The following is a 24,198-nucleotide window of genomic DNA, read 5'->3' on the forward strand; positions in this document are numbered from 1 at the left end:
GCACTTCTTGTTAGTGTTGGGCTGGGGAGAGGGTGCAACTGGGCTCCCAGTGTTAAAGGCGAGAGGGACATGCTTGGGGTTACCTCGATGGGACTGTCTCACTGTTTTCACCCTGGAGGCCAGGCCTGGGGACGAGGGGGTCTGTGGACTGGGGGCAGCATGCTAGCTCTGCACGTCCCGAGATGTGTTAGGGCCAGACGGTGCTAAGGCGGATGCTCCTGCCCCTGGCCACCCCGAGATATGCTGGGAAGAGAACTTCACCCCTGCTGGGGCTGCTGCCCGTGGGCCCCTTCCCTGGATCCCTCCCCACCCTCCCTGCCACCCCCTGAACCTGCGATCTCCACAGAGGCCGAGACTGACCAGGAAGATGGCCCCAAGGAGCCACCCCAGAGTGTCAGGTTTGTATCCGGGAAAGGGCATGCAGGCCGCCATTCTGAGGGACCCAGAGGGGCGTGAACCCTGAGTCCTTGGTCAGGGAGGGTGGGCACCTGTGTTCCCTCTCAGCAGAGCTGGGGCCTGGTGCTGTCACTTAATAAAGGAGACAGCTTCGTGCTGTGGGGGGGTGAGCCTGGCCTGGGGGTGGGCAACGGGATCCCAGACCCCATTCTCCTGGCGGCATGACCTTAGACTGGTCATTTCCCTTCCTCTGACCAGGCAGCAGAGGGTCAGTCAGGGAGACTCACCTCTGCAGTACCTTTCAGGCTGAAGTCTTAGGGACTGGGCCCAGTTCTGTTCACAGGGGGAGATCTTTCCTGGGGCATGATGGGGGCGCTGGGGAGGATGCCAGGCCCGGCCCCCTCACACCACTGCCTCTACCTCTCGGCAGGAGGAAGCGCAGCTACAAGCAGGCGGTGAGTGAGCTGGACGAGGAGCAGCAGCTGGAGGATGAGGAGCTGCAGCCCCCCAGGAGCAAGACGCCCTCCCCACCCTGTCCTGCCAGCAAGGTGAGTGCGCTCTGCCTTCCCTCCGCGCCCCTGCCCTGCCTTCGGGTCTGACCCTGGTCTCCTCTGTCCTGCCCCCCTGGACCTGACCCTGGCCTGTCTGTCCCGCCCTTGGGGTCTGGGTCTGGCCTGTCTGTCCTGCCTCCCGGGGCCTGACCCTGGTCTGTCTGTCCCGCCCCCCCGAGACCTGACCCTGGTCTTGTCCGCAGGTGGTGCGGCCCCTCCGGACCTTCCTGCACACCGTTCAGAGGAACCAGATGCTCATGACCCCAACCTCGACCCCCCACAACAGCATCATGAAATCCTTCATCAAGCGCAACACTCCCCTGCGCGTGGACCCCAAGGTGAGGAGCTGCAGGGGTCTGGGCCAAGGCAGGTTGTGGCCCGGCCCACCAGTCAGGGGTAGCTTGAGCCTCTGTGGCCCTGGGCTGCCTTGACCCTGGGGACTGTCCCATCCCCTTGGGCTCCACCCGGCAACCTCAAGGCTTGGCCCGCTCCGGGTGGCCTCCCAGATCCTGGGTCCTGGGCCGGGAAGTTACAGAACTGACCTGGCTGGCTGCCACCACGACCGTCCATCCCCCCACACACACACCATTCCCTCCCGGTGGCCTGAGTAGTTAAAGTGGAGGATACACGTGGACACTGATTTGCTGGGGATGAGGGCTGGGTGACGCCAGAGCAGGTGACAGAGATGCTGGCGAGAGGTGGGCAGGCCCCAAGCAGACTTGCTGGCGTCACCAGGAGGGTGGTCTGCCTTCCAGGTCTCCCCCAACCTGGCATTAACTCTTGGCTTTTTCCCTGTCTCCTCTCCTCCACAGTGCAGCTTCGTTGTAAGTAAGGCCTTCCCCTGTCCTCATAACCTAGCTCCACGCAGCACTTACCCGCTGTGGCCCTGTCTCTGCGAAACTGACAGCACCCGTAGAGGCACTAACATCATCGGTGGGAGCGTTAAGGGGGGGCTGGGGGAGGGAGGTGAAGCCAAGGTGCAGGCAGGCTGACCCAGCAGAGCCTGCTCTGGAGGAGGCGTCTCAGAGTCTCCCTGAGGCAGGAGGCAGCAGAGGGGGTGTGACCTGCGGCCTGTCACCAGGGCCACATCTTGCAGCATCCCCCCAGCCCCCAGCCACCTCCTTCCCACCTCCCTCCCTCCCTCCTCGCCAGTGCTGGGCTCACCCTCAGGGTCTGGGGCTGCGAAGAGAACAGACAAGGCTTCTCTGGTCCCAGGCCACTGAGATTTACTGGGTCGCAGACCTAAGCTGCTGCCTTGAGGGGCAGGGCAGTTCGGGGAAAGGAGGTCCGGGTCTGCGGGGTGATGCTTTCTGGGATGGTCAGTGCCATCCCTTCAGAAAGAAAGCCATAGGAGCTGTTCTCTTCTCAGATGTTCCAGAGCCGAGCTGGACCACCGGCCATGTGCAGGGAGCCATGGGGCACTGGGACCGGCTGGGACCACCGTCCTGGCTCCCGGGGTCTCCTGAGTAGCTGCAGAGCTATATACAGCCCCCGTGGTCCTTTCGTGTCCACTGGCGCTTTAAAGGGTCTCCTACCAGAAGGGCTTCTGCCTCCAGTCGAGGGTCTTAGGGCCTCAGCTTGGCTGTCAAGGGGCTTCCCCACAGCTGGACATGCAGTCCCTGAACTTGCCTCTCCTGCATGAAGGCTGGTCCCATCTGGGTGGACAGGGCCGGGGCGTGCCATCCAGTATGCCAGGGAACAGCTGTGTGGTCCTTATGCACCTGTTTTTGTCCCAGGGCCCTGCTGGGCATCTGTGCCCACAGCACTGAACCAGCCTTGGGCTTGTTCCTCCTATGAGGAACCACCCGTGCCCCACCCAGACTGCTTGGAGCCTCGCAGGGCCCCTGGGGATCCACGGGATCCAGGAAGCTGCCATTCCCAGCTGTGGGGAGTCTAGGTCTCTGCACGGGGCATCTGGTGGGTAGGACAGTCCTCAGGAAACCAAGGGACCTACGCAGGTCCCTGTGGCCCTGGACTGGTTTCCTAACCTTGGGGCCTACATTTCCTTGGCTATGAAATGTGGAGACAGTGGTCCATTCGTGCAGACCGGATGAATCAAAGAGTAATATGTGTCAAGCCCCCAGCACAGGGCTCGGCATGAAGTGGTGATCTGATGAATAGCAGTGACGCTGCTCAGTTGAGGCCCCTGGAGGCAGAAGGGGCTGTGCAAGCTTTTGATTCCTCCCACCCTCTGCCCTGGCCTTGATGGGGGCCTCTGGGGAGCAGCCCACCTCCCAGGGTTGGGGCAGAGAGGAAGCACGGGTTCTATGGCATAAGTAACTCTTGTTTCCTTATGTGAAATTCACAATGCAACAGGATAAATTCTGTGACCTGGACTGGGAAATCCTAACACTCTTCCGGACAAGAACCTGTTTTTCTGAGCCCTGCTGGGAGCAGGAGTCTGGGCATGGGGAGGAAGGGTGGGTAGGAAGAGAGGGTGGGTACACTCTGGGTGCCACATGGCCTTTGTTTCCCAGATGCTTTCTTCACAGGCCAGCAGGCGGGGTGGCCTCTTGCTGGGTTCCCCTGGGCCTGGGTGGTTGGAGAGCAAAAGGCCACCTGCTCCCCCCTCCCTTCAGGAGGGGGCCTCCCGAAGGCCAGCGTCCTCCTCCAGCCTGGCTCCTATGGTTCAGGATCATCTCTGTTTCCATTTCTCTCTCCATCTTAAAAAAAAAAAAAAAAGAAAACTTTTATATTAAAAAAAACTTATAGTAAAATTTATGTTAAAAATGATCATATGGTAAAATCTATACTTTGTGTAAGTATAGGTGTATGTAACCCCTGCCACAATTGGGGTGCAGAGCAGTTCCATCACCACCCCCAAAACACTCTCCCCCACCCATAACCTGTGTTCTCCATCACTATAGTTTTGGCTTTTTGAGAGTGTCATGGGTGGAATGATAACAACAGGTGACCTCTTGAGATTGGCGTCTCAGCCATTACATTTGAAGTCAGTTTCTGGTAGACAGCTTATAGTTGAGTCACGGTGGTTTGGTTTTGTTTTTTCTTTTTAAAATCTAACAATGTCTTTGATTTATTTTGTTGTACATTTGGATTTAAGGATTTAAGCCTACTTTTTTTTTCTATTTATTTTTATTAGTTGGAGGCTAATTACTTTACAATATTGTAGTGGTTTTTGCCATACATTGACATGAATCAGCCATGGATTTACATGTATTCCCCATCCCAGTCCCCCCTCCCACGTCCCTCTCCACCCCATCCCTCTGGGTCTTCCCAGTGCAACAGCCCCAAGCACTTGTCTCATGCGTCCAACCTGGGCTGGTCATCTGTTTCACCCTTGATAATATACATGTTTCGATGCTGTTCTCTCTAAACATCCCACCCTGGTTTGTTTTTTTTTTTTTAAGCCTACTGTTTTATTGTTGTCGGCTGTTCCCTTTGTTTTTTTCCTTCTGTTTCCCTTTCTTGCCTTTTTTTGGGGGTCCCTTGAACATTTTTTAGTATCCCATTTTAATTTGTCTTCCACGATTTGGACTGTATCATTTTGAGTGTTTTTTGGTGTTTGTTCTGAGGCATTACATACTTAACTTTCACAATCACTTTAGCATCTGTATCTTATCAATTACCTGTAGGCGCCTGACTCCCCGCTGTGTGTGATCCTTGTCTTACGTGTTTCATCTCCATACATTGACAGCCCTGGCAGAATAATTTTTGCTTTCAACTGTCAAACATTTTAAAGAATCTCGAGAGGAAAGGAAATCTGTTGATATTTACCCAGATATTTATCATTTCTGTTCTTCATTTTTGATGTTTTCTTCTACTGTCATTTCTCTTCCATCTGGAAAACACACTTTAGCAATTTTTTGAGAACAAGTCTGCTGGCAGCAAAAATTCTCTAGTTTTCCTTTGTCTGAGAAAGTTCATTATGAAGGATATTTTCACTGAATAAGTGGAATTCTCGAGTAACAGTTCTTTCCTTTAAGCAATCTTAAAATGTGCCATTTCTGTCTGGCCTCCATACTTCCTGATGTCAGTCAAATGATTGCTTCTTATTAGATAATGTGTCTTTTTTTCTAGTGCTTGCTTTTCAGATTTTCTTTTCAGACTTTTTCCCTTTGTATTAAGTGGGGTTTGTTTGTTTGTTTGTTTGTTTTTTCAGGCTGTGCTGGGTCTTCGTTCCTGCAGGCTTTTCTCTTATTGCGGCAAGTTGGGGGCTCTCTCTAGTTGTGGCGTGTGGGCTTCTCATTGCCGTGGCTTTTCTTCCTGTGGAGCATGGGCTGTAGGCACGTGGGCTCAGTAGTTACAGCTTCTGGGCTCTGGAGCACAGGCTCAGTAGTTGTGGCACATGGGCTTAGCTGATCCACGGCATTCGGTATCTTCCCAGCCCAGGGATCAAACCCATGTCTCCTATATTGCCAGGCAGACTCTTTACCACTCAGTCATCAGGGACGCCCTGTATTATTAAGTTATTATCAGTTTGATTCTTTTCTGACTGGGTATGGGTTTCCTTGGGTTTATCCTCTTTAAGTATTGATGACCTCCTTTAATCTGTAGATTTATATCTTTCAGCAACTCTGGGCATTTTCAGCCATTATTTCTTCAAGGTTTTTTTTCTCCACAGCATTTCATAAACCTTATGTTGTCATCCCACAGTTCCTTTAGGCTCTGTTAATTTTTCTTCAGTATCTTTTCTCTCTGTGCTTAGAGTGAATACGTTTTATTGATTTATCTTTAAGTTTTCTCCATTCTCCATTGGGTCCATCCACTGAATTTTTTTTCCCCAGTTACTGTATTTTTAGTCCCAAAATTTCCATTTGATTCTTCTTTAGATCTTTTACTTGCTGAAAGTTTCTGTTTTTCCAGTTTCTTAAGAATCCTCTGATGACATATTAAAGCATTTTTGTCACAGCTGCATTAAAGTCTTTGTCAGGTAATTCTAACATGTCGTCTTGGCATTGGTGTCTGTGATAGTCTTTTTTCATGGGAGTTAAGATTTCCCTGGTTCTTTTATGCTGAATAATTTGGGATTGCATCCTAGACATTTTGAATATGATGTTAGGAGTGAGTTAAAGTTGCTCAGCCATGTCCTACTCTTTGCTACCCCATGGACTGTAGCCTGCCAGGCTCTGTCCATGGAATTCTCCAGGCAAGAATACTGGAGTGGGCTGCCATTCCCTTCTGCAGGAGATCTTCCCGACCCAGGGATCAAACCTGGGTCTCCCACATTGCAGGCAAATTCTTTACTGTCTGAGCCACCTTCGAAACCCTATGTAAGGAGACTGGGTCTTGTTTAAATCTTAAGAAGAATGTTCTTGTTTGCGTTAGTGGTAACCCACTGGTCCCGGTTGTGGTTCCAGCCTGCTTTCTGTGACCTGTGGTTCCAGCATCAGTTCAGATTTCAAAGCCTTCAGAGAGCTATTTGGACCTGTCCAGGGTGTACCAGTCAGTGGTCAGTCTGGAATCTGGCAGGTAGCCTGTGACTTTAGTTCTCAAAAGTTTCAGGTGTGATATTTCAGGGATTGAACCCATGTCTCCTGCATTGACAGACGGATTCTTTACTACTGAACCACCAGGGAAGCCCTGAAACAACTAGTACTTTTAAAAAGTTGTTTTTGAAGTTATTATGTAGCCATATCATAAGAAGTGTGAAAAGTTAAGGGAAAAAATGGCATCTCTGATCTACCTCCGCAGCCTATAGTAAACCTCTGTTAGCATTTTGCAGTATTATTTTTTCTTTTTTTTCGACTGTTAGGAAATAGTTGATACACACAAAAGTGTGTGTGTACAGTCATAAACTTATTACACATATAATAAAAAATTAACACGTGTTCCCACGCAGGGGCTTCCGTTGTGGCTCAGCTGGTAAAGTGTCCACCCGCAGTGTGGGAGACCTGGGTTTGATTCCTGGGTTGAGAAAATCCCCTGGAGAAGGGAACGGCTACCCACTCCAGTATTCTGGCTTGGAGAATTCCATGGACTGTATAGCCCATGGGGTCACAAACAGTTGGACAGGACTGAGCAACTTTGACTTTCACCCACCCACCCCCTTAAATAGAACACTAACAATAACTTTTAAAACTGCCTTTCTGTCCCTTCCCAATCTCATTCTTCATTCTATTTTCAAATACACTTTTTACATAGCTAGACTCAGAGCATACATCCAGTGTTGAGCCTGACTTTTGTGTTGCCCAGGACTTGCCCAGGCCCAGGTGAGGGCATGCGTGTCTCAGGCCCCTGGGAGGCCTTTGGATTCCCCCATTAGAGAGACTGAAACCCCAGGCCTCCATCTGGGTGGGAATGGAGGCCCATTTGGGGTGACCTTGCCTCTTGGAAGCAGTCTGGTGCTACTGCCTGTCTGGCGGGGTTTGGGGGGAGGTGCTGTGGGGGTCCCAGGGCCATCTCTGGGGGTCGTCCTGGCCCAGCACCAGGCTCTGCTCGCTCACTCCCTACCCCCCACCCCAGGAGAAGGAGCGGCAGCGCCTGGAGAACCTGCGGCGGAAGGAGGAGGCTGAGCAGCTCCGCAGGCAGAAGGTGGAGGAGGACAAGCGGCGGCGGCTGGAGGAGGTGAAGCTGTAAGTGCCCCCGCGCCCTGCAGCCCACCCCAGCCTCGCTGGGCCCCCGTGACCTCCCTGTGTGCCCGCAGGAAGCGCGAGGAGCGCCTCCGCAAGGTGCTGCAGGCCCGGGAGCGGGTGGAGCAGATGAAGGAGGAGAAGAAAAAGCAGATAGAGCAGAAGTTTGCTCAGATCGACGAGAAGACAGAGAAGGTGCGGGCCTGGGCTGTGGGCGGCAGCTCAGTGGACTGGGCCCATGGGGACCTTACTAGTGTCCTGCCCCATATCCTCCTCCTGTCCGTCACTGGCCCTGGGGTCTGCTCTGAGCCACGTGGAGGGTGGAAGGTCTGCTCTGGAGCAAGCACAACCCTGCGCCCCTGGCAGGACTGCCTCCTGGCTGCCCCCTCCCTGGGGCTGCAGGAGCAAGCTGGGTCCACAGGGACTCGGAGTATCCGCCACGCAGAGTGCCAAGCCCCACTCCCTAGGGTTGAGTGAGGGGGCTGCTCCAATGGGCCTCTGGGCATGGTCTCCACAGGCCAAGGAGGAGCGGCTGGCAGAGGAGAAGGCCAGAAAGAAGGCAGCGGCCAAGAAGATGGAGGAGGTGGAGGCGCGCAGGAAGCAGGAGGAGGAGGCGCGGAGGCTCAAGTGGATGCAGCAGGTGCGAACGCCGGGCGCGGCCGCAGGGAAGAGGCGGGGGAGTCCGCGGGGCCCCAAGGACCGCTGGGCACGCACTGCTCCATCAGGTTGACCCTGGTAGATCTTGTCACCTCGAGCTTGGAAGGAGGTTCAACAGAGGCCATGGAGATGGGGGTGGTGACGGTGACCTGCCTTGGGTTTTCTATAGAGGCAGCAGTTTGAGGGCCAAGTCCATGGACTCTGGAGCCAGACCTCCAGTTTCAGTTCAGCCCTCTATTAGCTGTGTGACCCTGGGTGGGTTCCTTGACTTCCCTGTGCTTCAGATCCTTCAGGTAACAGTGGTATCTACTTGATAGGGTTGTGGTGAGGATTAAATGTGCTGCCTGTAAGATTACACAGCTTCCCTGGTGGCTCAGATGGTAAAGAATCCACCTGCAATGTGGGATACCTGGGTTTGATCCCTGGGTTAGGAAGAGCCCCTGGAGAAGTGAATGGCTACCCCTCCAGTATTTGTGCCTGGAGAATCCCTATGGGCAGAAGAGCCTGGCGAACTACAGTCCATGGGGTTGCAAAGAGTCGGACATGACTGAGCGACTAAGCCCAGCACATAAGATTACAGGCCTGCCTCTTCCTGGGAACTGTCAGTCTTACGACTCTGGGGAACACAAGTCTGTCATTAGGGGGTTACAAGACTAGTGACCGAAATGTATGATGTATTTACATTGTGCCAGGCACTATTCTAAGTGTGTCTTGTATATAAACCCAGCAGGCTCATGAGGCATGGGCGTAACTGTTGTCCATGTTTTATCAATGAGGACAAACCAGGCCAGGGGGCTCTGTGACCTGCCCAGTGTCCCCCAGCTCCAGGGTCTGGCTCCAGTCTGTACCCTTAACTACTAAATATGCAGCAGCAAAAGTTGTCACGAGATGCCTCTCAGGCCGGTCTCGGCGCTCTTGGGGACTGGGCTTTGGTGGGGTGTGCCTGGGCTCACGCCCTGCCCCCGCTGCCCCGGGCGCTCTGTGGCCGCTCCAGGCCGGGCTGGCCTGCGGGCCCTGACCGTGCTCCCCGTTCACAGGAGGAGGAGGAGCGGCGGCACCAGGAGCTGCTGCAGAAGAGGAGGGAGGAGGAGCAGGAGCGGCTGCGGAAGGCGGCCGAGGCCAGGAGGCTGGCGGAGCAGCGTGAGCAGGAGCGGCAGTTGGCGGAGCAGCGTGAGCAGGAGCGGAAGAGGGAGCAGGAGCGGCTGCAGGCCGAGAGGTGAGGGGCCGGGCGGGCGGCCCGCCCCCCGGTGGCCATGCCGTCCTCCTGCGCGTGAGGTTGACAACAGCTGTCGCCATGACCAGGGGCAGTTCCCACCTCCACTCGGGGGTCTGGAAAAGAAGGCTTCCCTTCTTCCTATAGGCTTCCCTGGCTCAGATGGGAAAGAATCTGCCTGCAGTGCAGAAGACCCGGGTTCGATCCCTGGGTCAGAAGGATCCCCTGGAGAAGGGAATGGCTACCCACTCCAGCCAGTATTCTGGCCTGGAGAATCCCCATGGACAGAGGAGCCTGGTGGGCTGCAGTCCATGGGGTCAGAAAGAGTCGGACATGACTGAGCAACTGATGCTTTGGAAAACAAGGAGCCTTTTTTCCTCTTGGCTCCAAACCAGGCAGACCACCCAAACGTGGTGTGTCGGCTGCTGGAGACTCAGGGGTGCCGGGCAGAGTCACTCAAGGTTTTGTCTTCATTCTGCCGCCAGCCGGGTAAGCTGAGCCCGTTGGTGTGATTTTTTTCTCAGCTGACCTGAGGTAGGGAGGTCACAGGACGAGCCAGCATTTCTCAGCAGTCTCTGAGGGTCTTTGGGTGGGAGCATCCCACCAAGAAGGATGCCCTCTGGCGTCCTTGGCTCCTGCCCACCGCTCTGCTCCTCTGTTCTGATGATGACTCAGGTTGCCCCCCATCAACATTTCCTGGCTGCCCTTTGCCCCCACTGGGGACCGTGCCAAATGAGCCCTTTCAGAGACAGGGGTCTCTGCAATAGACAGGATTTCCACTGGTGTTTATCCAAGGCCAATCCCTGTGCCTGGTGTGCTGGGTCCTGGGGGTGCCGGGGAGGATAAACCGCAATCACCATTGGCCCAGAGCTCTATGGGGCCCTATGCCTGTGTGTAGACGTAGAGAACTCTGCCTGTGCATGTGTAGACACACGGGCAGACCTCGGCCCAGGCCCTGCCTCCACCTCCTAGGAAACACCGGGCGTCCGTCTGTGTGGGGGGTCCACCGCCGGGGGCTCACTGCATCGGAGCTGTCTCCTGTGCTTGATGGTTGGCACAAGGTGTCCTTTGACCTGTGGGCAGAGTCGGAGACAGGAGCCTGGGAAGGGAGCAGAGGGTGCAGCTGGTGTGGTTTTAGAATTGGACGTGTGCTGGGCAGCGCCGGGGGCTTCGAGGGGACAGACGATGGTTTGGTGGTCATAGTGGTTGGCAGCTACACGTCTTCCACCCGTTTCCTTGTTTAAACCTGTGGCAGGCACACCAGCAGCTCCACCTCCAGAGGGGCACACAAGTTCAGAGGTTCCGTGGCTTGCTCAGGGTCAACCGAGCAGGTACACGGAGGTGGCCCGTGAGCAGCCCCGCCCAGCTTCACGTCAGGCCTGGGCCCGGATGTGGGCCTGTGGTCAAGACAAGTGGCAGTGACTCAGAAGACCTCATTTCATTCTCCCGTCAACTCTGAAGAAAAGGGGTTAGGCTCACATCATAGGGCAGATAAGAGCGAGGTGCAGAGTTGTGTGGAGGAGGGGGCCCAGTTTGGTGGCCTCGAAGCCCAGCACCCCTACCCCCACCCCCACCCCATCGGGTGTGCACGCCAGCCCCCCAGCCCCCAGCGCAGCTGCTGGCCCTCAGCTGGCGTGCCCGCCCCGCCAGTGGGCCGGGGGGCCTGGCTTCCCTGGCAGGGACGGAACAGGGGCTTGGCTTCCTGCCCTGACCAGCTCTGGCTCGGTCCTCAGGGAGCTGCAGGAGAGAGAGAAGGCCTTGCGGTTACAGAAGGAGCGGCTGCAGCGGGAGCTGGAGGAGAAGAGGAAAAAGGTAACAGGGGGCCGGGCGTGTGGCTCCCACGGGCTCTGCACTGAGCTCTGGGCTGGGGTGGTCTGGCCCCGGTGCTCCGGGCAGGAGGTGCTATGCCCACCAGGCTGTGCTGGGGCTGGCGCGGAGGAGGGGCGCGCACTCCCCTGGTCCGTGACAGCCTGCCCCCTGCATCTCTGGGCCCCAGGAAGAGCAGCAGCGGCTGGCTGAGCAGCGGCTACAGGAGGAGCAGGAGAAGAAGGCCAGGGAGGCCGCGGCTGCCAGCAAAAGCCTGAACGTAACCGTGGATGTGCAGGTGAGGCCCGGGCATCAGGGTGGAGAGGGCCCCGGCTCTGATGAGTCTCTGCCCAGGAGCTGGAGGCACAGGCTGAATGTATTAGGACCATGAGAAAGAGGGGGGCTTCCCTCGTGGCTCAACTGGTAAAGAATCCTGCAATGCGAGAGACCTGGGTTCGATCCCTGGGTTGGGAAGATCCCCTGGAGAAGGGAAAGGGTACCCACTCCAGTATTCTGGCCTGGAGAATTCCGTGGACCATACAGTTCATGGGGTCGCAAAGAGTTGAACACAACTGAGTAACTTCACTTCACGAGAAAGAGAAAGGATACAGTCAGCCCAAGTGTTCCCCCCCCCCCCCTCTATTTTTGATATATGTTTTGTTCCTTATTCTGAAAGTAGAAGGTAGTTTTTTAAAAGAAAGAAACTGAACTTTATAAAAGAATACAAAGCAAAAGAAAGGTGCCCTGAAGGGATAATTCTAAGCTTGGTGTATTTCTTTCTATGTTTAAACATTCATAAATATTTTGTACACACTTTTTCTCACACGAACATACACATAGTTTTTTAAAGGGGCCCAGACTGGACATACCGGCTCAGTCTGTTCATGCCGCTATAATAAATGATCCTGGGCCGGGTGGCTTAAACAGCAGACGTGCTGGGAAGCCCAGGGTCAAGGCGCCAGCAGGTGAGGGCCTCCTCTGGTTCACAGATGGCCGTCTTCTCCCTGTGTCCTCACATGGCTGGAGGGGAGCGCGGGCTCTCTGGGGTCTTTTCTGAGGGAGCTCATCCCACTGAGGAGGATTGTGCCTCCCAAAGGCCCCACCCCCAGGCACCATCACACTGGGGATCAGGATTTAACATAGGAATTTGGGGAGAATACAAATGTTCAGTCCAGAACACATACCATTTGGCAGCTTGATTTTTTCCCCCCTCCTTTTTTTTGCTCATTTAATGTATTGCACACGCCTGTTTCACCGGTTATTAATTTCTTACTTCGGTGGCTTTGTTCCGCTTAGTTGGTACCAGAATTTCTTTAATCAGCCCCTTCCCGACAAGCATTGAGGCTACTAATGCTGTTACAGACGGATATAGTGTGAGGACGGGTTTTCATTGCAATATAACTTAGGATGTTGAAAACTTGGAAGGTAGCTGAACCAGGTGGTTAAATTACAAATTGTGGAGTTCCCAGTGCAGTACCCTGCAGCCATTCAGAGGATACACACACACGCGCGCGCGCGCACACACACTGGATGAACGTTTGCAACATACTTTTACATGAAAAAGGAAGACATGGAGTCATGTATGTGGTCTGATTTTCTTTTCCCCGCAATCAAAAAGCGACCCCTGAACCTTTTTCTTGCTTTTCCCTGTGAAGTGAGGGGAGGTGGCCAGAGCCCAGCGCTTCTTAGCGTCAGGAGTATGCAGGGCAGGCAGCCAGTAGCCGTGTTCATCTTTTCCAGTCTCCAGTTTGTACCTCGTATCAGATGACCCCCCAGGGGCACAGGGCTCCCCCCAAGATCAATGCGGATGACTACGGGATGGATCTAAACAGTGATGACTCCACCGATGATGAGGCCCATCCCCGGAAGCCCATCCCCAACTGGGCCCGAGGTGAGCAGGGCCTAGAGCCCCCCAGGAGGGCGGGTCCCCACTTGTGACTTTGAGGGCCTGGAGAGGGTGGCTCGGCGGCTCGGTGGGTGTCAGGAGCCCTTTTACATGGGCTAGCAGCTTGAGTCTTGAGCCAACTCTGCATCGGACCTCCGGATGCTCCTGGAAAGGGTGGGTGCCCCATGACCAGTGGGCTCACCTGCAAACCAGATCTACGGGGCTGGGTGCCTCCGTTCTCAGCAGATGGGTTAGATCCTGGCTGACTGCTGGCAGGCGTGGTGCGGGGTGTTCCGTCTCAGACTCTGGCCTCCCCCGGGAGCCCCAGCCAGCAGGCCAGATGGACCCAAATATATCGCCTGGGATGGCAGTAGAGATCAGAGAGGTAGCGGGGCTTTGGCCGCGCATGAAGAGCTGGAGCGGGGGTTCTGGCCAGCTGGTGGCTGGAGTTGGGGGTGGAGATGGGGACCCTTGAGCAGGATTGGTCCCCGAGTTTACATGTCTCTAAACGGGAGTGCAGGTGAGTTTGAAGGTGCCTCGGGCCCGGGTCCAAAGCCTGCAGGAGTGAGTGAGGCCAGTGGGTGCCCATCTCACAGAGCTGGCTGAGCTGGGGGCAGGGTGGGCCTCACTGTCCCGAGGAGGGCTCAGAACCCCGGCTCAGCCCTCTACAGACCACGGGCCCTTGAGTCTCACTTCATCTCAACCCCACAGTCAGCGGGATCTGACTCCGTCTCCTTAATAGTGAGTCATTCTGGAGGTGGCAGGCCGGCAGGAGTCAGCGGGGCTGGGATGCCAGGCTCATTGTGGTTGACCTCCACCAGCCCCCTTGAACTCTCGGTTTTCCCATCGGGAATGGGGGTGCTGAGAGCACCAAGCTAAGGGCTACTGATGACAAAGCACATTAGTGCAGGAAGGCCTGGTACCGGGCAAGCACTGGGCATGCATTCTGCCACCCTGACCCCCTGGGTTCCTCCTCAGCCTTGCTCTAGGCCCTGAGCCAGCAGCAGCCCCAGCCTGCTCCAGGCATGACGGGGGCTGCGCTGTTGATGGCGTGAGTAGCCGATCAAGGCCATCAAGCATGGTGTCAGACGTGTTGGTTCTGGAGCTGGGCTTGTCTTCAGACCTCAGCTCTGCCGGTCACCAGCTGTGTGCCTTTGGGCAGGTCTCACCGAGGTGGCCGTGGGAATGAGGCGGTCATGCAGTGACCTCAGCTGAGTACCTGGCTCACGTGAGCTGCCAGAGCAGGGCTGCAGGAGCGGGCAGTGGGAGGTTATCGCGATTTCATGGAGGAGGACCCTGAGGAGAGTTGATATGGCAGGAGGTGGGGGAGTAATGAGGTGGAGAGGTTGACACGGGTTCTATGGGAGGGCAGGGAGATGGGAGGAGGCTCAGGGGGAACCCAGGGCAGTGAGCCAGCCCTTCATGTGCCCCCTGCAGGCACCCAGCTCAGCCAGGCCGTCATCCGCCAGTATTACCAGCCCCCGGACCTTATGGATCTCTTCGGAAGCCTCCTCCAACTGGACTTGGAGGAAATCTTCCAGAAGAGCAAGCCCCGCTACCATAAGCGCACCAGCTCCGCCGTGTGGAACTCACCGCCCCTGCAGGGCCCCAGGGTTCCTGGCAGCCTGGCCTGCAGCCTGAAGAAGCACTGAGCCGGGCCCATGGGCCCGCTTGGCCGTCTCAGCCTTTGTCTGTGTCTGTCTGTCCGTCTCTCTGTTGACCTGGTGCCCTCCTGCCTGGAATCCTGTCGCTGAGGGTTTGGTCAGGTGTATATAAACATCCTCTGTGCCACGGGTGAAGAGTGGCCCAGGCCTGCTGGGAGGCTGAGCCTGCTGGGTGTTCAGGGAAGACCCGGGCCCAGCCCCGGCTGGTCTGTTGACAGCACTCTGTAAATAGATTGTTAGAGTTGAGCTGAATTTTAGCCTCTAGTGTTTGAGAGCTAGGTTAATAAAGTCTATTCCTTTAAGCCTGCTGTGGGTATCATGGCACCAGGGCTTCGCTGCACAAAGCCCTGGACCCTGGCTCTGTCTTGGGCCGCCGGAGGGGCTGGAGGAGGAGGTAGGTGTCAGGGTCAGCTGGGTCCCACCCCCAGAGGGGCCGATGGAGCAGGCGATTCCCATGGCAGCCCTGAACAACCCTGAGAAACACTTCAGTTACTTTCGTGTTGAGGCAGGTGACATTACAAGCCTGTTTTTCTGGGCACTGCCCTGCCTTGGAAAGAGAGGCTTGTCCAGTGGGTCTGGAGTTGAGGTCAGAGTTGGGCTCTTGACACAGCTCTGCCACTTAACACAGGCCCTCGGCCCCTCCACGCCTCAGGTTCCATCCACCCTCACCGCACGGATGCTGAAAGGACTTTAGATCATGGACATGCCGCTGAAGCAGATCTGGGTTAGGAAGCGGACATCTCTTGAAACTACCTTGGGACCAGTACATGCAAGCAGCTGGGAGTTTCTGCAGCAAAACCAGGCAGCCGCTCATTAAATGCTTCTTGTTCATGGAAGCTGTCCCTGCCCCACTGCCGCCAGCTGTGTGCTAAACCTGCCATAGCTTCATCTCCTGCTCCAGCTCCCGGGACGGGGGGTGGTGAACTTGGGCCTGTGGGCCAAATCAAGTCACAGTCCGTTTTTGTCAGGTTTTATTGGAACCTGCTCTTTAGACATAAATACTGTCTCCACCTGCCCTGCTGAGAGAAGGGTTAAGTAGTTACACCAGAGGCCTAATGGTTCGCAAAGGTGAGAGTATTTATTTTATACATTTACAGAAAATGTTCGCTGACCCTACTCAGGACAAAACCAAGGCTGAATATAAGAGAGGTTTTCTAAAATGAGGAAAGAGTGAATATACATAACAGGCTGAAATCTAGAAGATTCCACCCATGAAAAGAAAAACATTTTACTGTTCATTCAAATATGGTGCACAATTTAAATTTGTTTCATATGTTCTCTGGGCTTCCCAGGTAGCGCTAGTGGTAAAGAACCCACCTGTCAATGCAGGAGACCTAAGAGACATGGGTTCTATCCCTGGGTCGGAAAGATCCTGTGTTCTTGCACGGAGAATTCCATGGACAGAGGAGCCTGGTGGGCTACAGCCCATGGGGTCACAGTCAGAAATGACTGATGCAGTCTATGCACGCACGCACACACACACACAGATGTTCTTTGATGAGAAACTTGTGTTGAGTCTACTGTTGAGGGTGTCTTTGCATAAAGCCATAATGTCAAAATATTGCCTCTTGTAAGCTTATTTGTATGGTGGGTTTGAGAAGAAATTGTTAATCAGCAAAAGGGTTTAGTTACTCTGCATCTTCACCAGCACTTGATATTCTTGGTGCTTCTTCTTTTCGCTGTTTTTATAGATGTGTAGTGAGTTCTTGTGGTTTGTTGTTGTTTTTTCACTTTGGCGGCACTGCGAGACTCGCACGATCTTGGTTCCCCAACCAGGTATCAAACCTGTGCCCCTGCAGTGGAAGCTTGGAGTTGATAAGTCCTAACCACTGGACCACCAGGGAATTCCCGCTTCATGGTTTTAATTTGCATTTCCCTAATGGCTGCTTATGCTGAACATCATCTCCTGTGCTTACTTGCCATCTGCGTATTTTTGGCGAAGTGTCTGTTCAACTTATTTGTTCATTTTTAAATTGAGTTGTTAGTTTTCTTGCTGTTTAGAATCTATATATTCTAGACATAAATCTGTTGTCAGATATGTGCTTTGCGGTATTTGTCCTGGTCTGCAACTTGTCTTTTCATTCACTTACAGTATTTTTCATAGAGCACAAATTTTACTTTTGATAAAGTTCAGTGTATTAACTTTTTCCTTTTATGGATTATGCTTTTTTGGCTCATGTCTAAGAATTCTTTGTCTAGCTCCAGTTCTCAAAGACTTTCTCCTTTCTTCTAAATATTTTATATTTACATACATATTTTGTTTACATATTACGTTTAGGTTTATGATCTAGTTTGTGTTAATTTTTTTTAATGTGAACTTTATGTTTTTGTTTTGGGAGCATATCTATATGTTCCCAGTTGTTTTAGGACCATTTGTTTAAACGACTGTTCTTTTTCACTAAATTTCTTTTGTGTCTTTATCGAGAGTCAGTCAGCCGTATTTGACTGTATCTGTTTCTGGACTTTGTATTCTTCTTTGGTCTGTGGGTCTCTCCTTTTACAGTAGTCGTGACCATATTACATGGTCACGATTACTGTAGCTTAAAGTCTTAAAATCTGATAGTGTTATTTCTCCATCTTTATTCTTCCCTTTCAAAATTATCTTGGCTTTTCTATTAGTGTTGCCTTTCTGTATAAAATTTAGAATCAACTTATCTATATAAAAATGCTGCTGTGATATTGATTGAAATTACATTAAACCTGTAGATAAACTTGGCGAGAGCTGACATGTTAGTGATGGTGAGTCACACGACATAGCTCTCCATTTATTTGCATCTTTAGTCTCTTTTATCAGCATTTTGTGGTTTCAGCATGCAGATTCTGTATAAGTATTGTTAGATTTATAGCTGAGTATTTTCTTGGAGCTGTTATAAATGATATTGTCTTTCTAATTTTGGTTTCTACTTGTTCGTTGCTGGTATGTCGAAATCCATTTGACTTTTGTGTGTTGACCTTGTATCTTATAATGCAACTTAAGCAGCACTTAGAGGGAAATTTATAGCATTAAATGTTTGTATTAGAAAAAGTCTCAAATCTACGACCCTAGCTTCCACTTTAAGAAACTAGAAAAAGAACAACCCAAAATATAGGCAGAAGGGAAATAACAAAGGTTGAGTGGAAGTCAATGACATTGAAAAGAAAAAATAACAGAGAGAAGTTTAATTAAGCCAAAAGCTGATTCTTTAAGAAGCTCAAAAAAAAAAAAAAAATTGTAAACCTCTTTCAAAACTGATAAAGAGAAAAAGAATAAACAAATGACCAATGTCAGGAATGAGGAAACACTACAGATTCTATAGATACTAGAAGAATATTTTGTACAGTTTCTGATGTTTGACAATCTAGATGAACACAGATTTCTTGGAAAATACAAATTATCTCAGTCACTCAAAAAGAAATGTAAAACCTAAGTAGCCCTATCTATGAGAGAAATTTAATTTGTTTAAAATACATATGTATGGTCACATGGTTTTGGACAAAGGTGGAAAGGCAATTTAGTGCAAGAAGAATAATTTTTTTTGCCACAAATTGTCTTGAAACCATTGGATATATTTAAAAATCTCCAACCCTACTCACACCATCTACCAGGTTAATTCATGGTGGATTGTAGGCCTAAATGTAAAAACTGAAAATATGAAACTAGAAAAAAAAATGGGACAAAATCTTAACATCTGTGTTTAGCACAGATTTCTCTTACACATGACAACGGTAGTATTCTCTGGTGGCTCAGAGGGTAAAGAATCCACCTGAAATGCAGGAGACCCAGGTTCTACCCACGGGTCGGGAAGATCCCCTGGAGACGGAAATGGCAACCCACTCCAGTGTTCTTGCCTGGAGAATCCCATGTACAGAGGAGCTACCATCCATGGGGCTGCAAAGGGTCAGACACTGACTTTCACAAAGGAAAAAAGGAAACGTTTAAAACTCTTGGCCCTTTAAAAGTCACTGCTGGGACTTCCCTGGTGGTCCAGTGATTAAAAATCTGGCTACCAATGCAGAGAACGCAGGTTGGATCCCTGGTCCAGGAGGATCCCACATGCCGTGGGGCAGCTAGGCCTGAGCAGCGCAACTACAAGCCCATGTTCTAGAGCTGGCGCTCTGCAACAAGAGAAGCCTGTGCACCACAACAGAGAGCAGTCCCCGCCCGCCACGGCTAGAGAAAGCCCACGCGGAGCAGTGAGGGACCCAGCACAGCCAAATAAAGTACCAGAGAGTCACTGTTGCTAACCACTCCCCCACCCCTATGACTGGGGTGATGCAAATAGCCTGTAACCATATTCCTGGGGCTTCCCAGGTGGCGCCAGTGGTAAAGAATCCACCTGCCAATGCAGTACCACAGGAGACTCGGGTTTGATCCCTGGATCGGGAAGATCCCCTGGAGTAGGAAATGGCAACCCGCTCCAGAATTCTTGCCTGGAGAATCCCAGGGACAGAGGAGCCTGGCGGGCTACAGTCCGTGAGGCCAAAAAGTGGGACACGACTGAGCAATTGAGCTCACCATTATTTCCAGGGATTAAGCTGGGAATGGCTTCAATGAGGCTCTCTCTTGCTTCGGTAGGACCCATTCATGTGTGCCCATCCTGCCCCTCATCATACCCTTCTTTTACCTATCTGACACTCTTCCCCTGGTCAGGCCCCAGCTGGCTACCTGCTCTGTGAAGCTTCCCCTGTCTCCCTCAGGTGGACTAAGGCACAACTGCTTTCTGGCTCCCTCTGGGTGGTGATGCTCTGGGTGGTCAGCTCTGAAGTCAGCTGAGCAGCAGGAATGCTGGGTAATCTCTGCTTGGGCAAGAGCCGTAGAAGCCTCTGCTTCTCTGGGCTTCCATGATGCAAACTCTTCCAGAAGCTTTAGGAAAGAAGGAAGCACAGGCATGAGAAGGGAAACTGACCATAGCCTGTATTCCAAAGGCTTCCAAACTTGACCCAGACCTAAGGTTACAGTCCTGTCTGACCTTGGAGCTCAGCTCTGAGGTTCCCTTGGACATCTAGAGAGCAGTCAGCAGCACCTAGCACTAGAGAACCTGAGTCACTCGAGCCCCGAGGCGCCAGCTTTGTATCCTTCCTGATGGGAGAACAAGCTTAGTTGTCCCCAACCAGCAAAACAGAAAATAAATTCCACAACCCACCCCAACCAAAGCTCCACTCAATGCAGGGGTCTTTGCTGCAGCACCCAGAATCTAGTTCCCTGATCAGGGGTTGAACCCGGGCCCCCTGCATTGGGAGCACATAGTCTTAACCACGGGATCACCAGGGAAGTCCCTAAAATAGTGACATCATTTGGCACTTGCCTTGATCGCAGTATATTAAGCCTGAAAAAATGGACATGAAGGTGGACACTTTCATTAGGATTTAGTTGCCTTTAATCATACTTGCCCACAGATACACACGCCTATGTACACACACACCTGCCAACATTATTTACCTCTTCAAACATTCCCCATCCTCTGCTATTAAGATACAGGAAGGCAGGTCATATCAGAGTAATTTCAGGGTAACCATTCTAGGGTTATGGGAGAGGAGTGATGACCCACGAGAGCTGTGACTTTGCTTTGGGCCTCTTGTGTTGTCCCTACCAGCTCTGATTCTGGCCTGGAGGGGTCGGTGGGGGTGAGCATCCATCCCTCAGAGCAGGAGAACTGGAGGGGTGTGTTTGTGTCCTTGAATTGTGATTCGAGAATAACAAAGAGGTCGGGGCCCCTGGGATTCTGTAACAAAACAAACAAAGGCAGTCACAGTGTTTTTGTTGAGAGAAGCCAAGAAGAAGGTGGCCTTGTGGGAGCAACGGGGGGTCCAGACGAAGACGGTGGCTCTCGAAGGAGCTGGAATGTGTCCCCGCGCTGGTCCAGCCGGGGAGACGCTGCTCGGAAGAGCATGGTCTCCTGGGCTGCAGCCTCAGGACCGGGTCCCGCTGGCCCTTCCGCTGTTGTGTCCCATGTTTTGATGAAACAGATAAGGAAGAGTGGCTCAGGCAGAGAACATAACCCAGCAGGAAACTCCTTACTGTGTGAGGGTCAAGGGCATGGGGTTTGTCATCCAGCCTGAGTTAACTGCTTCCCCCGGAAACTGTCTGGGAGTAAGGATGATAACTCAATTACAAAGCACCAACGGTGGGCTTCCTGGTGACTCAGTTGGTAAAGAGTCCATCTGCAATGCAGGAGACAGGTTCGATCCCTAGGTTGGGAAGATCCCCTGGAGAAGGAAATGGCAACCCACTCCAGTATTCTTACCTGGAGAATCCCATGGACAAAGGAGCCTGGCGGGCTACAGTCCATAGGGTCACAAAAAGTCAGACACAACTTAGCGACTAAACCACCATGTACAAGTCTACTGCAAGGTCTGAGGGTCTGTGTCCTCAATCACATCTTCTCTCTGAGCCAGGGGAGGGGTGGTAATGATATCATTTTCATCTTCATTTTAAGTTTATGCAAAGTGAGACTCAGTGTCAATGCCAAGCTCATGTAGGGCATGTGGTCCGGTCAGAATCTCTTGACTCTGAAGGTGTTGCTGAAGATCAGCTCTGCTGCACCGCTGTCCAGACATGAGGAAGGTAAGGGGAGGCCCTCCATTGTCTCTTGCTGGCACCCAGGCTTTTCTGATGCCGCAGGCAACCACCTAATCTTTGGCCTGCGATGTGTCCTCATCCAAGGCTGCTGTAATTTACCCAGACTTCCTGGCGCCCCCTGGTGGCCAGGTGTGGTATCATGTTTCACCCAGGAGGCTGGCAGATGACATACAGGGAAGTGCCAGGAACTGCGGTCTTCCTGGGGTGGATTTTGACTAATGGGGAACTGGAGGTAGGAGGGAGCTGCCACCTTCCTGTCTCCCACGGGGGTTTCTGAGGCATCGTTTCTCCGCACAGCCCATCTGGAGAAGTCCCACAGCCCAGCAAACTGCCGTGTCTCCACACTGGGTGGGCGTGGAGCAGTGGTTGATGCAATCAGGCCCATTTGGCTGACACCTGTCCTGGCTCACGTCCCTCTTGCCAGGTTCCCGGGAGGCCTGGGGACATCTAGTGGTGAGGTAGGGAGGGGCATATCGGGTGTACACAGCATAGATGTCCCCGGACTTGGCCAAGTAAGGGAGCGGTAGAGTAGATCAGGGCCAGTTTCCTTATTTTTATTATTTTCTAAGTGACAGTGGTAAGGAATCTGCTTGCCAGTAGCAGGAGATGCAGGAGATGTGGGTTCGATCCCTGGGTCAGGAAGATCTCCAGGAGTAGGAAATGGCAACCCGTGCCAGTGTGCTTGCCATGGACAGAGGAGCCTGGCAGGCTACAGTCCATGGGGTGGCAAAGAGTCAGACATGACTTGAGCATGCACACACACACACACACACACACACACACACACAGTGACCCCCATCAGCCATGAAGGACCCTTGTAACTTTGGGTGTTGGGATCTCCATTGGTCAGAAGGAGAATCTAAACATCAGATTCTCACACTGGAGCACCCACTACACATTGAAGAAATACAGTGAAATTGACATCCATCTCTGGGTTCTGGATCAGATCCCTTTGGGGTTGTCCCGCCCAGGACTGAGCCCCGACTCATGATGGGTGGGAGGAGAGCAGAGGGGCTGGGAGAGCTGGGCTCACCTCCGTGTCTGCTATCACTGCTTTCTCCTTGGCCAAGAGCTCAGCAAATGAGCTCTCAAAGCAAGCTTTGACAAACACATTCAACTCTGCCCACAGATGCTGGAGGAAAAGGCTCAGGCCCGTTCACCATGACAGCAACCCAGTGCTTGTGCGTTGTCAGGGGAGCACTGTGCACGGAGCGTGGCCCCACCTGTGAAGCAAGGTACCAGCCTATGGACATCCGTGTCTGGACGGATGGGGAAAAATCTCGAGATTACGCTTGCTGTATCCGAGTGACTTCCATCATCTTCCCTGCGCTTTCTTCATTTTTTTCAAAATGTCTATGGAGTGCTCTGTCCATGACACAATGCCTTGTATAACAACTTTAATTTATTCCTAAAAACCCTGCCCTCTGGGTGAAAAAATTCCTGTTATTTTTAATGGGAAAAATGATGATGTGTTTCCTTACAAACCAATGTTCCCAAATTTTCACAGATAGAAAGATATATCAGTGGAAAAAGGGAAAGTTTATGTAAATAATACATGACACCTTGAAAGTCAAAATGCAGTTTCTGTACATAAACTTGTCACAATAATGATATGTGTGCTCTTTTTTTTTTTTTTCTGTCATCATCTCCACACAATTTTCATTATGAGTTTCTCAGTCTTTTGGGAGCTCATGATTACCTTGCACCAAAATGAGACTTAAAATTATAGTACATTTACTATATATAAAGTTGCATATGTTAATATATATACTTTTATATCCATATCTATATCTACATATATATCTCTTTATCTATAGCTGTCTACTTTTAGAAAAAAATTAAGGCTAAATACAAGAGGGCTTTCAGAAAAATGAGAGACTAGTTAACATGCACTGTACACTTTAGTCTAAAAAATTCTATCCATACAAAGAAAAGTGTTTTAGGACTTATTCACATACAGAGTGCATTTCAAATTTGTTTCATATGACATTCTCTGACTTGGAGGGGTTGTGCTGAGTAAAGTGGCAAGTATGTCTTTGCCTGGGCTTCCCAGATTTCCCAGGCAAGACAACTGGAGTGGGTTGCCGTTTTCTTCTCCAGAGGTCTTCCTGACCCAGGGATCAAACCCATGTCTCCCACATTTGCAAGTGGATTCTTTGCCAATGCCTGCAATGCAGGAGACCTGGTTCAATCCCTGGGTCAGGAAGATACTCGGCAGAAGGAAATGGCAACCCACTCCATTATTCTTGCATAGAGAATCCCATGGACAAAGAAGCCTGGCGGTCTATGGTCCATGGAGCTGCAAAGAGTCGACACGACTGAGCAACTAACACTGTCTTTCACTTTCTTTGCCGCTGAGTCACAAGGGAAGCCCAGCTGGAGCATAGGAGCTCTAAAAGTTCCCGAGGGGATTCTAGTTAGGGAACCACCCATGTATTCGGTGGCAAACATTTTCATTATAAAGCATGACAAGAGTCATCAAGAATGATGTCATCAGCAGCTTCATTTAATAAAAACTTAGTGTGTGCCTGGGACTATGATGAGTTCTTTACCTGCATTATCCTCACTCACCCTCTCAGGGCCCTGCAGGACATTTTCAGTTCAGACCAGTTGCTTAGTCATGTCCAACTCTTTGCAACTCCATGGACTGCAGCATGCCAGGCTTCCCTGTCCATCACCAACTCCCGGAGCTTGCTCAAACTCATGTCCATCGAGTCGGTGATGCCATCCAACCATCTCATCCTCTGTCATTCCCTTCTCCTCCCACCTTCAATCTTTCCCAGTATCAGGGTCTTTTCCAATGAATCAGTTCTTCGCATGAGGTGGCCCAACTATTGGAGTTTCCGCTTCAGTATCAGTCCGTCCAATGAACATTCAGGACTGATTTCCTTTAGGATGGACTGGTTGAATCTCCTTCAGTCCAATGGACTCTCAAGA

The 24,198-nt window shown here is 51.9% G+C and overlaps 1 protein-coding gene across 3 annotated transcripts in view; it reads left to right on the forward strand.

Moving 5' to 3' along the window:
* INCENP (inner centromere protein) overlaps positions 1–17,727 on the forward strand; it is a 30,381-nt gene extending 12,654 nt beyond the window's left edge. For 2 of the 3 annotated variants that reach the window (XM_020916883.2, XM_070457483.1), the window contains exons 8-19: positions 347–398; positions 827–944; positions 1,151–1,285; positions 1,760–1,771; positions 7,371–7,480; positions 7,552–7,672; positions 7,995–8,117; positions 9,172–9,350; positions 11,081–11,159; positions 11,344–11,451; positions 12,894–13,044; positions 14,476–17,727. In XM_020916883.2, coding sequence (XP_020772542.2) covers positions 347–398; positions 827–944; positions 1,151–1,285; positions 1,760–1,771; positions 7,371–7,480; positions 7,552–7,672; positions 7,995–8,117; positions 9,172–9,350; positions 11,081–11,159; positions 11,344–11,451; positions 12,894–13,044; positions 14,476–14,690 — 1,403 coding nt within the window. In that variant the 3' untranslated portion in view covers positions 14,691–17,727. The remainder of the gene's footprint in view (positions 1–346; positions 399–826; positions 945–1,150; positions 1,286–1,759; positions 1,772–7,370; positions 7,481–7,551; positions 7,673–7,994; positions 8,118–9,171; positions 9,351–11,080; positions 11,160–11,343; positions 11,452–12,893; positions 13,045–14,475) is intronic. The other variant, XM_020916885.2, reaches the window with a different exon arrangement.
* Positions 17,728–24,198: the final 6,471 nt, after the last annotated feature.

Source organism: Odocoileus virginianus, chromosome 28, assembly GCF_023699985.2.
Source record: "Odocoileus virginianus isolate 20LAN1187 ecotype Illinois chromosome 28, Ovbor_1.2, whole genome shotgun sequence".
NCBI classification, from domain to species: Eukaryota; Metazoa; Chordata; class Mammalia; order Artiodactyla; family Cervidae; genus Odocoileus; species Odocoileus virginianus.